Source organism: Salvelinus fontinalis, chromosome 10 (genome assembly GCF_029448725.1).
Source record: "Salvelinus fontinalis isolate EN_2023a chromosome 10, ASM2944872v1, whole genome shotgun sequence".
Taxonomy (NCBI): Eukaryota; Metazoa; Chordata; class Actinopteri; order Salmoniformes; family Salmonidae; genus Salvelinus; species Salvelinus fontinalis.
Genome location: NC_074674.1, coordinates 34972890 through 34985039, shown reverse-complemented (window position 1 = coordinate 34985039; position 12150 = coordinate 34972890). Strand labels below are relative to the sequence as shown.

The 12150-nt window shown below is 43.7% G+C and overlaps 2 protein-coding genes across 2 annotated transcripts; both read right to left on the bottom strand.

The window, feature by feature from the left end:
- Positions 1-5346: 5346 nt before the first annotated feature.
- On the bottom strand, positions 5347-8567 carry LOC129864081 (bile salt-activated lipase-like). The gene is made up of 5 exons (XM_055936667.1): positions 8386-8567; positions 7974-8160; positions 6112-6312; positions 5790-5999; positions 5347-5642 (listed from the first exon to the last, which is right to left on the bottom strand). The coding sequence occupies exons 1-5, from the start codon at positions 8462-8464 to the stop codon at positions 5468-5470; spliced, it is 852 nt and encodes a 283-aa protein (XP_055792642.1). The 5' UTR covers positions 8465-8567; the 3' UTR covers positions 5347-5467.
- A 9-nt stretch (positions 8568-8576) lies between these two features.
- LOC129864082 (bile salt-activated lipase-like) lies at positions 8577-10183 on the bottom strand. Its single transcript, XM_055936668.1, has 2 exons — positions 9300-10183; positions 8577-8705 (listed from the first exon to the last, which is right to left on the bottom strand). The coding sequence occupies exons 1-2, from the start codon at positions 9435-9437 to the stop codon at positions 8580-8582; spliced, it is 264 nt and encodes an 87-aa protein (XP_055792643.1). The 5' UTR covers positions 9438-10183; the 3' UTR covers positions 8577-8579.
- Positions 10184-12150: the final 1967 nt, after the last annotated feature.

Genomic DNA, 12150 nt, shown 5'->3' with positions numbered 1-12150 from the left:
GCCCACAACCGCAGGGCTTTCCAGAGGGTAGTGCAGTCTGCCCAACGCATCATCAGGGACAAACTATCTGCCCTCCAGGACACCTATAGCACTTGTCACAGGAAAGCCAAAAATATCATCAAGGACAACAACCACCCGAACCACTGCCTGTTCACCCCGCTATCTTCCAGAACGAAAAGTCATCACAGGTGCATAAAAGCTGGGACAGAGAAACTGAAAAACAGCTTCTATCTCAAGGCCATCAGACTGTTAAACAACCATCACTAGCACATTAGAGGCTGCTGCCCTATAGATAGAGTTGAAACACTGGCCACTTTAATAATTGGAACACTAGTCACTTTAATAATGTTTACATAATTGCATTACTCATCTCATATGTATATACCGTATTCTATCCTATTCTACTGTATCTTAGTCTATGCCGCTCTGACATTACTCGTCCAATTAATTATATATTCTTAATTCCATTCCTTTAGATTGTGTGTATTGTTAGATATTAATTGTTAGATATTACTGCTCTGCTGGAGCTAGAAACATAAGCATTTCGTTACACCCGCAATAACATCTGCTAAACACGTGTATGTGACAAACAAAATTGTATTTGATTTTCATTTGACAAGACCCCATGATGACAAAGCAAAAACCGTTTTTTAGATTTTTTGCTAATTTATAAAAAATAAACTGAAAATCCACATAAGTGTCTGATCTTAGTATTCTTTGTTTTCTTTATTATTTTGGTTAGGTCAGGGTGTGACGAGGGTGGTATGTGTGTTTTTGTCTTATCTAGGGTTTTTTGTATGTCTAGGTGTGTGTGTCTAGTCTAGACATATGTAGGTCTATGGTGGCCTAGATTGGTTCCCAATCAGAGGCAGCTGTTTATCGTTGTCTCTGATTGGGGATCCTATTTAGGTTGCCATTTCCAGTTTAGGTTTGTGGGTTATTGTCTATGTTGCATGTCTGCACTCCGTGTTTATAGCGGTCATGTTCATTTTGTATAGTTTGTTAGTGTTCTTCGCGTTCAGTCGTCTTGTATTAAAATATGTATTCACATCACGCAGCGCTTTGGTCTCCTCACTACAACGAACGTGACAATAAGTATTCAGACCCTTTACTTAGTACTTTGAAGCACCTTTGGCAGCGATTACAGCCTTGAGTCTTCTTGCGTATGACGCTACAAGCTTGGCACACCTGTATTTTGGTAGTTTCTCCCTTTCTTCTCTGTAGATCCTCTAAAACTCTGTCATGTTGGATAAGGAGTGTCGCTGCACAGCTATTTTCAGGTCTCTCCATGGATGTTCAATCGGGTTCAAGTCCGGGCTCTGGCTGGGCCACTCAAGGACATTCAGAGACTTGTCCCGAAGCCACTCCTGCGATGTCTTGGCTGTATGCTTAGGGCCCTTGTCCTGTTGGAAGGTGAACCTTTGCCCCAGTCTCAGGTTCTGAGCACTCTGGAGCAGATTTTCATGAAGGATCTCTCTGTACTTTGCTCCATTCATCTTTCCCTCGATCCTGACTGATCTCCCAGTCCCTGCCGCTGAAAAACATTCCCACAGCATGATGCTGCCACCACAATGCTTCACTGTAGGGATGGTGCCAGGTTCCCTCCAGACGTGACGCTTGGCATTCAGGCTAAAGAGTTCAATCTTGGTTTCATCAGACCAAATAATCTTGTTTCTCGTGGTCTGAGTCTTTAGGTGTCTTTTGGCAAACAAAGGAGGCTACCTTGTGCCTTTAACTGAGGAGTGGCTTCCATCTTGCCACTCTACCATAAAGGCCTGATTGGTGGAGTGCTGCATAGATGGTTGTCCTTCTGGAAGGTTCTCCCATCTCCACAGAGGAACTCTAGAGCTCTATCAGAGTGACCATCGGTTTCTTTGTCACCTCCCTGACCAAGGCCTTTCTCCCCCGATTGTTCAGTTTGGCCGGAAGGCTAGCTCTAGGAAGAGTCTTGGTTGTTCCAAACTTCTTCCATTTAAGAATGATGGAGGCCACTGTGTTCTTCGGGACCTTCAATGCTGCAGAAATGTGTTGGTACAGTTCCCCAGATCTGTGCCTCGCAACAATCCTGTCTCAGAGCTCTACAGACAATTCCTTCGACCTCATGGCTTGGTTTTTGCTCTGACATGAATTGTCAACTGTGGGACCTTATACAGACAGGTAAGTGCCTTTCCAAATCATGTGCAATCAATCGATTTTACCACAGATGGACTCCAATCAAGTTGTAGAAACATCTCAAGGGTGATCAGTGGAAACAGGATGCACCTGAGCTCAATTTCAAGTCTCATAGCAAACTATCTGAATACTTATTTTTTAACATTTTTGTTTTATTTCACCTTTATTTAACCAGGTAGGCTAGTTGAGAACAAGTTCTCATTTGCAACTGCGACCTGGCCAAGATAAAGCAAAGCAGTTCGACACATACAACAACACAGAGTTACACATGGAATAAACAAACATACAATCAACAATACAGTAGAAAAATATATATACAGCATGTGCAAATGAGGTAGGATAAGAGAGGTAAGGCAATAAATAGGCTATGGTGGCAAATTAATTACAATATAGCAATTAAACACTGGAATGGTAGGATGTGCAGAAGATAAATGTGTAAGTTGAGATACTGTGGTGCAAAGGAGCAAGATAAATAAATAAATGAATACAGTATGGGGATGGGGTAGATTGGATGGGTTATTTACAGATGAGCTAGGTACAGGTGCAGTGATCTGTGAGCTGCTCTGACAGCTGGTGCTTAAAGCTAGTGAGGGAGGTAAGAGTCTCCAGCTTCAGAGATCTTTGCAGTTCGTTCCATTGGCAGCAGAGAACTGGAAGGAGAGGCGGCCAAAGGAAGAATTGGCTTTGGGGGTGACCAGGGAAATATACCTGCTGGAGCTCGTGCTACGGGTGGGTGCTGCTATGGTGACCAGTGAGCTGAGATAAGGCGAGGCTTTAACTAGCAGAGACCTGTAGATGACCTGGAGCCAGTGGGTTTGGCGACGAGTATGAAGCGAGGGCCAGCTAACGAGAGCATACAGGTCGCAGTGGTGGGTAGTATATGGGGCTTTGGTGATAGACTGCATCCAATTTGTTGAGTAGAGTGTTGGAGGTTAGTTAACACAGTGTCCAATGAAGGGCCATGTAAATAAAGTATTTCTGTTTTTTATTTGTAATACATTTTAAAAAATTGGAAATTCCACAAATTAACTTATAACAAGGCACATCTGTTAATTTAAATACATTCCAGGTGACTTCCTAATGAAGCTGCTTGAGAAAATGCCAAGAGTGTGCAAAGCTGTCATCAAGGCGGCTACTTTTGAATAATCTCAAATATATTTTGATTTGTTTAACATCTTTTTGGTTACTACATGATTCCATGTGTTATTTCATAGTTTTGATGTCTTCACTATTATTCTACAATGTGGAAAATAGTAAAAAAAAAAAAAAAACCTGGAATGAGTAGGTGTGTCCAAAGTTTTGACTGGTACTGTATATATCACAATCTGTTGCTTCATTGGCCCGTGCTATTGTTTGAATTCAAGACCAGATTGATCTCAGTTTGTCATTGTCAGAGTAGCCACTCATTTCGGCCAATTATGTGGTATAAAAAAAAATCTGTATCTGGTGGGCTCACCTGACCACGGTAAAAAAATCCTACTGATGTAATATTTTGCAGGCTTTTCGTCAGGTGTGGCATACATGTTCTATAGGTCTTGAGGCAGAGTGCCTTGGAAACGAGCTGCAACACTTGGGAGATGGGCCACGCCTCCTACAAGTGAGAAGTCAAGCTTGGGATGACTCCAACACAATCGTCTTTACACCATTGGTTTTACTTTCTGCTTTCATCTCCCCTTTCTATACCCAGCATTGGTGGGTGCTTTTATTGATAAATTGATCTAAACTCTGTGTGAGTGGTTGTCTGAAGTAGGCTATAAAGATGCCACTGGTAAAGTTCCTATACAATAGTTGCAGCTTTTCTCAGTTTCTAGGCTCAGGTTCTACCTGATCCTTCATCCCAACAAATGTCAACCTGCTCCTGGTGACTGTGAGCTACTCATCTAATGTCTGGAACACTATTGGAGGGATGCAACACCATTCTTCCATGATAAATTCCATCATTTGGTGTTTTGTTGATGGAAAACTCTGTTTCAGTCGCTGCTCCAGAATCTCCCAAAGCTATTCAATTGGGTTGAGACCTGCTGATTGACTGACACACACGTTAAACCCCCTATGCTCCTTTGAGACCCCTCTTTCAAAGTCACTTAGCGCTTTTCTTCTAGCCATGGTAGTAGCCAAAACAATCGGCAACTGGGTATTTTTACACATTACCCTAAGCAGAGGTGGAAAAAGTACTCAATTGTCATACTTGAGTAAAAGTAAAGATAACTTAATATAAAATGACTCAAGTAAAAGTGAAAGTAACCCAGTAAAATACTACTTGTGCAAAAGTCTAAAAGTATCTGGTTTTAAATTAACTTAAGTACCAATGGTGGAAAAAGTACTAAATTGTCATACTTGAGTAAAAGTAAAAAGTAAAAGTAAATGCTATACATCCAAATCCTTATATTAAGCAAATCAGACTGCACAATTTCCTTTTTTTGTATTTTTTTGACACAGTTAGTGAAGTAAATGTTTTGTCAAAAATATAAATAGTAAAGTACAGATACCCCAGAAAACAACATATTTAGTAATTTTACATAAGTACTTTATACCACCGACCCTAAGCATGATGGGATGTTAATTGCTTAATTTACTCAGGAACCGCACCTGCTTTCAACAAACTTTGTATCCCTAATTTACTCAACTGTATCCTTTATTTTGGGAGTTACCTGTCGCGTCAGTGATCTCTGGTGGCAAAACGATTTAATGCAACTAATCAGAGAAAAACAACTCCAATGTAAATTCTGATGACAGAACTTCGATGTATAAGTTTACCCCAACATATTGTTTCTTTCTTTCACCATCGGGCTTTGATACAAATTTGTATATTACTTGGTAGGAGTTCATAATGTTCATTTAAGATAATTTCTTGACAAATACAAACAAAATACTTTTCACTGGTCGACAGAGTGGTAAACTAGCAAGCAGGATCAATGAGTTAGTCAGCAAACTTGCCTAAATATATGTTTTATTCTTTTGAAAGATAAGCTTGAAATGGGCATGGTCTAATTGACTCAACAACCAAAAACACATATATACGGTTAGATGTATTAATGAACCAGAAAATCTGGTTGTTTCTCAGTTAGCTGGCTAACTCATTGATCCTGATTTGTCGTATACCCCTCTGGATAGTATTAAAAACAGAAGACAGGATAGACTTCTTAATTGCATTCATTTATTTTGCCAACGAAAAAATGGTTACAATCAGAAATGCATCTGGTGATACTGGTAGCCTTGCATTTGTGACATGACAAGACCAATCTGTATATCTGTGAATGATGCATCAGGGAACCTGTATTCAGTGAGAGCTTCCTCAGACGGAGGGCAGGCTGGGAAAGATGTTAGACCACCAGTTCACAAAGCGCACCCTCATCTTCTCATGGACGTAGTTCTTGTTCATGTGTGCATTGATCTCCAGGTATTTTTGCCCAGAGGTGGTGTATGCAGGCCAGGTCACAGGCACCTTCGACTCTCCGTTGTTGGGGTCTCTGTGGTGGGAAAGGGGTTGATGGTAAGAAAACATAACGGTGAGAACATTAGATACATTTTAGTTTTTGTGAGGAAAACATCACTTATACAGTAATCACATCCAGTGGGGGAGAGATATACATGATTGCATTGCAGCTCTTTTTTACCCGGTCCTGGCGAAGTTGGTCCAGTAGGCAATCAAGTATCTGGAGACGTCACGGTGGCTGGGCCAGTATGCCAAGGGTGTGGTGAAGGGCTTGCCGAACACATACTGCAGGTCATCAGCATGGTCAGCCTCCATCCAGCTGGGGTAAGGTTGGACTATCCCAGCCATGCGGCTGGGCTCCGAAAAGAGGTAGGAGTAGGTGCGTGCAGACCTGGGGTAGGGCAAGGAGAGGAGAAATTACTAGATATCAGATATGTAATGCTAGGATGGGAAACAAACTGGGTGAGAAGGGCTGTGCTACAGTAACAATGAGGAAGACTCACTGGGCATTAGAGGCGTGCAGGTAGAGAGCAACCTGGGTAGGAACCAGGAAGATGTAGTCAGTTTCGATCATAACAACGGTCTTCTTGATTGTCTTCTGGCTTGGCTCATCTCCCCAGTCAGCTGTGTACTCTGCGAAAGCGTTGTTTGTAGCAGCCTCTCCCTTTTTAGTCAAAGAACTCAAGAGCAGTTTCACGTCTGACCTGTAGTGAGAAAGAGGAAGAGAGATGCACTATATATACAAAAGTATGTGGACACCCCTTCATATTACTGGATTTGGCTATTTCAGCCACACTAGTTGCTGACAGATGTATAAAAACGAACACACAGCCATGCAATCTCCATAGACAAATATTTGCAGTAGAATGACCTTACTGAAGAGCTCAGTGACTTTCATTGTGGCACTGTCAACGTAGGATGCTACCTTTCCAACTAGTCAGTTCGTAAAATTTTTGCCCTGCTAGAGCTGCCCCGTTCAACTGTAAGTGCTGTTATTGTGAAGTGGAAATGTCTAAGAGCAACAACGGCTCAGCCTCGAAGTGGTAGGCCACACAGGCTCACAGAATGGGACAGCCGACTGCTGCAGTGCATGCCGTGTAAAAACTGTCTGTCCTCGGTTGCAACACATACTACCGAGTTCCAAACTGCCTCTGGAAGCAACGTCAACACAATAACTGTTTATTGGGAGCTTCATGAATTGGGTTTACATGGCCGAGCAGCCGCACACAAGCCTAAGATTGCCATGCGCAATGCCAAGCGTCGGCTAGAGTGGTGTGAAGCTCGACGCCATTGGACTCTGGAGCAGTGGAAATGTGTGATGAATCACGCTTCACCATCTGGCAGTCCGACGGATGAATCTGTGTTTGGCAGATGCCAGGAGAACGCTACCTGCCCCAATGCATAGTGCCAACTGTAAGGTTTGGTGGAGGAGGAATAACGATCTGGGCTGTTTTTCATGGTTTGGGCTAGGCCCCTAATTTCCAGTGAAGGGAAATCTTAATACTACATAAAAAATAACATACTAGAAGATTCTGTGCTTCCAACTTGGGGGCAACAGTTTGGGGAAGGCTCTTTCCTGTTTCAGCATGACATTGCCCCCGTACACAAAGCGAAGTCCATACAGAAATGGTTTGTCGAGATTGAGTTGGAAAATCTTGACTGGCCTTGACTGGAGGCTATTATAGCAGCAAAGGGGCAACCAACGCCTATGATTTTGGAATGAGATGTTCGACGGGCTGGTGTCCACATACTTTTGATCATGTAGTGTACCTCTATATTGTTTTATGTCCTACGGATTCGTGAAGAATAATGACGAGTCAAACGGAAAGTGACCCTGTCAGGTAGACTTCATTCATACATAGCATCCAGCCTAGCTGATGCGATGCTGTGCAATATTCCTTATTTTTTATAACTTTTTTTCTCTTGCCTCCATTGATTTAGTCATCCTAATGTTGGCCATCCTACAAGGGTAAAAATGTCAATTACTTTTGAATGGATGATGGTAGAAACATGAGGTTTGGACCATTGGTTTCTTAGAGGAGTTTCTACAAAATTCACACATTATTTTACCCATTGGTCCAAATATGCATTTTTGATTGGATACCCTAGAGATAAGGCTCAACAGATATAACAACCTCTTCTGAATCTCACTGTGTTAGGGACCTGGCTGAACTGATAGCCCTGTCCTTTATTATTTGATTCTACTACCACTTGTTAGACTCAGTTGGTTCTGTAAAATCTGCAGTCCCATTTAATCTACACCATGCACATGGCCAATGACAAACAGAGTGCCCTCTTCCTCCCAGGGAACCAATCAGCCCTCTTCCTCCCAGGTAAATAATCAGCCCATAGCATAGCCACTCACACAGGGACGTTTGCGCTTGGATTGTTGATATTGGGGATGTCCTGGCCAGTGAAGAGGTGGGCATCCATGCTGTTGACCCCGGCGAGGTAGTCAATGTCAGCGGCGTTGTGGAACAGGTTACCTGGGTGATCAGGCAGGAAGTCCCCATCGGTCACAGGGGAGAGGTCCAGGTTGTCCAGTATTGGGGCTAGAGTAGGCAGGCAAAGACAGACATACCTCTTGATGCTATCGGCAGGACATGGCCATCACCAAATTACTGTGTAAAATGGTGGGCTGAGGAGGCGTGAGCATCAGGCTAATGCTCATCTATACAGGTATCACTACAGGCATCAATGCATGCAAATCACATCCTCCTCAGCGTCTTTCTCACAGTGTGCCACAGCTCCGTACATTAATCAAAGTGAATACTCACTGGAGGGAGAACCACTCAGGGACGTGGAACCGGCCAGAAAGAGAACCTTAGCGTCAATAAGTTTCAGGCAGGCCATCATCGGATCATCCTTGGAGCAGCCCACCTTCTCAGCAACCTAAAGAGACAGAAAGGGGGATGAGACATCCCTTTAACAGCCAATATCCATCTCTGTCAGTCCATATTCCACCTCATTGTTACAGAAGTACACATACGTTCTCTGCAAAGGCACGGGGGTTCCTGTTGATAGCCCAGGGGCAGAGAGCAACACCACTCTGGGAGATTGCCCTGCGGATCAGCCCTTTGTTATGGGGAGAGAGTGTCTGTGTGGCGGTAAAGTACATTTAAACTCGAATTAGTACATTGCATTTGCTACATTATCATTTGCTAGCCTACTGTGGACAGAGGACCCAAGCCGAATGGCATATCTGTACCTATCTTTGCTTAAAATCATAACAGGAGAACCCTGCTTAATGCTTACACATATCTAACTATCTAAAAAGTTCAACGTTAACAAGGTCTGAAATACAAGTGTTTTCCATCAACCATTTTAGACACAGGACACAGAGTTCTCCGAGGTCTCAGGAACTTGTGACAAACAGCTGACTATGTAGCGTACAGGACATCATGGTCCAGAATAAAGAGGCAGAAATCTCACTGTTCTCATTGTTAAATGAATCACCACCCTACCAACTAACTTCACAGACACAACAGTTAACAGAAACTAGACACTTTGACAATTAACGTATGCTTTACGGCAGGAACACACTGAATAATCATGACATTTTAATGAAGAGTATATAACATTGAGACTGAAGAAACATCATTCTACTAGACTTTCTTTGTATTTTGACATCACTACCTTTGCCCTGAGACCTCTGTATTAAAACTGTTACTCTCCTTTTTTAGTCCCACACCTGGAAGCTGGAGCTAACAGCGCCGGCAGACTCCCCGAAGATGGTGAGGTTGTTGGGGTCTCCTCCGAAGGCACGGATGTTCCTGTTTACCCAAGCAATGGCAGCGTGCTGGTCCCACAAACCATAGTTACGTGACATGGAAGACGGCTCTGTTAGCCAGCTACAGTACTCTACCTACTAATTTCCCGTGGGCAGATTCTGCGTGTCAGGGCCGGCTCCAGGCATAAGCGGTCGCCAAATCCACTGGCTCCAGGTATTCTATAAGTCTTTACTAGGTAAAGCCCCGCCTTATCTCAGCTCACTGGTCACCATAGCAACACCCACCCGTAGCACGCGCTCCATCAGGTATATTTCACTGGTCATCCCCAAAGCCAACACTTCCTTTGGCCGCCTCTCCTTCCAGTTCTCTGCTGCCAATGACTGGAACGAATTGTGGATGAAAGACCAGGGCTGATGCCTTATTAGCTGATGTCCTACTCTAGTGACAGGTAAAGACACAGGCACAGGTGTAGGATCTTAATTTGAGCCAGTTAGCTACAGCAGGAAAATAATTCTGCAGCAACAGCAAATGTGAATTCTTATGTGGATTATAGTCAATGGACATTTTCGTGGGGTTTAATACAATTTTTGTAAGGGAAAATCAAGTATGAAATTTCGAAGTGAAAATTACAAACTTCAGAAGCTTTTTTAAACCTCAAAAGGATTACAAGTTTGAGTCCACTGCAACTGGGTGATCAAATTAAGATCCTACATTTGTACATAATACATACCGCTGCTGCCTTGAGGGACCCATATGTTCAGGTATAGGCAGTCCTCTTGGCCACGGGTGTCAGACTGGAGCAAGTTCAGCTGCATACACCTTGGTTTGAAATTAGTGGCCTTGAGAACACCTGGAAGGAGACACAGGTAGAAGCAGAGTCAACTGAGATGAGTGTTAGTAAGAGTAAGGTCTGATACATGCCTGTCCAATATTTATTTTACAATCTGCTTCAGTATTAATACATTGTTTTGTACAAATAACATGATATTCCTTGCTGAATGGATAGACATCGGAGGCATTTAGTTTTTTGGTACCCACCATCCCATCCAGGGTGGCGCTTGGGTTTCTCAAACTTGCCGGGCTTGTCAGCGGAGGGGATTCCTTTAAAGACGTCCATGGTGCCGAAGAGTCCATCAGATTTGATGTTCCATGCCTCCCTCAGTGTACACCACTCCAAGCTACACATCCACACCCAAAGGTCAGATACTAACTCATTAAACATTCAGTAATACAGTGGGGCAAAAAAGTATTTAGTCAGCCACCAATTGTGCAAGTTCTCCCACTTAAAAAGATGAGAGGGGGCCTCCCGGGTGGCGCAGTGGTCTAGGGCACTGCATCGCAGTGCTAACTGCGCCACCAGAGTCTCTGGGTTCGCGCCCAGGCTCTGTCGCAGCCGGCCGCGACCGGGAGGTCCGTGGGGCGACGCACAATTGGCATAGCGTCGTCCGGGGTAGGGAGGGTTTGGCCGGTAGGGATATCCTTGTCTCATCGCGCTCCAGCGACTCCTGTGGCGGGCTGGGCGCAGTGCGCGCCAGCCAAGGGGGCCAGGTACACGGTGTTTCCTCCGACACATTGGTGCTGCTGGCTTCCGGGTTGGAGGCGCGCTGTGTTAAGAAGCAGTACGGCTGGTTGGGTTGTGCTTCGGAGGACGCATGGCTTTCGACCTTCGTCTCTCCCGAGCCCGTACGGGAGTTGTAGCGATGAGACAAGGTAGTAATTACTAGCGATTGGATACCACGAAAATTGGGGAGAAAATGGGATAAAAAAAATAAAAAAATAAAATAAAATAAAAATAAAAAAAAAGATGAGAGAGGCCTGTAATTTTCATCATAGGTACACTTCGACCATGACAGACAAAATTAGAAAAAAAATCCAGAAAATCACATTGTAGGATTTTTAATGAATTTATTTGCAAATTATGGTCGAAAATAAGTATTTGGTCACCTACAAACAAGCAAGATTTCTGGCTCTCACAGACCTGTAACTTCTTCTTTAAGAGGCTCCTCTGTCCTCCACTCGTTACCTGTATTAATGGCACCTGTTTGAACTTGTTATCAGTATAAAAGACACCTGTCCACAACCTCAAACAGTCACACTCCAAACTCCACTATGGCCAAGACCAAAGAGCTGTTAAAGGACACCAGAAACAAAATTGTAGACCTGAACCAGGCTGGGAAGACTGAATCTGCAATAGGTAAGCAGCTTGGTTTGAAGAAATCAACTGTGGGAGCAATTATTAGGAAATGGAAGACATACAAGACCACTGATAATCTTCCTCGATCTGGGGCTCCACGCAAGATCTCACCCCGTGGGGTCAAAATGATCACAAGAACGGTGAGCAAAAATCCCACAACCACACGGGGAGACCTAGTGAATGACCTGCAGAGAGCTGGGACCAAAGTAACAAAGCCTACCATCAGCAAGGGCATTGAAGATGAAACGTGGCTGGGTCTTTCAGCATGACAATGATCCCAAACACACCGCCCGGGAAACGAAGGAGTGGCTTCGTAAGAAGCATTTCAAGGTCCTGGAGTGGCCTAGCCAGTCTCCAGATCTCAACCCCATAGAAAATCTTTGGAGGGAGTTGAAAGTCCGTGTTGCCCAGCAACAGCCCCAAAACATCACTGCTCTAGAGGAGATCTGCATGGAGGAATGGGCCAAAATACCAGCAACAGTGTGTGAAAACCTTACAGAAAAAAAAGACTTACAGAAAACATTTGACCAACAAAGGGTATATATTGCCAACAAAGGGTATATAACAAAGTATTGAGATGAACTTTTGTTATTGACCAAATACTTATTTTCCACCAT

What these genes read in the sequence shown, in the direction of transcription:
- LOC129864081 (XM_055936667.1), bottom strand. Translation starts at nt 8,464, where the DNA reads ATGATGGCCTGCCTGAAACTTATTGACGCTAAGGTTCTCTTTCTGGCC. An exon ending in CCTGAGTGGTTCTCCCTCCA is followed by an intron (nt 8,161 to 8,385) that starts GTGAGTATTCAC and finishes TGCCTACTCTAG; the next exon opens with CCCCAATACTGGACAACCTG. An exon ending in ACCAACTTCGCCAGGACCGG is followed by an intron (nt 5,643 to 5,789) that starts GTAAAAAAGAGC and finishes TTCCCACCACAG; the next exon opens with AGACCCCAACAACGGAGAGT.
- LOC129864082 (XM_055936668.1), bottom strand. Translation starts at nt 9,437, where the DNA reads ATGTCACGTAACTATGGTTTGTGGGACCAGCACGCTGCCATTGCTTGG. An exon ending in CTGTTAGCTCCAGCTTCCAG is followed by an intron (nt 8,706 to 9,299) that starts GTGTGGGACTAA and finishes ACCGCCACACAG; the next exon opens with ACACTCTCTCCCCATAACAA.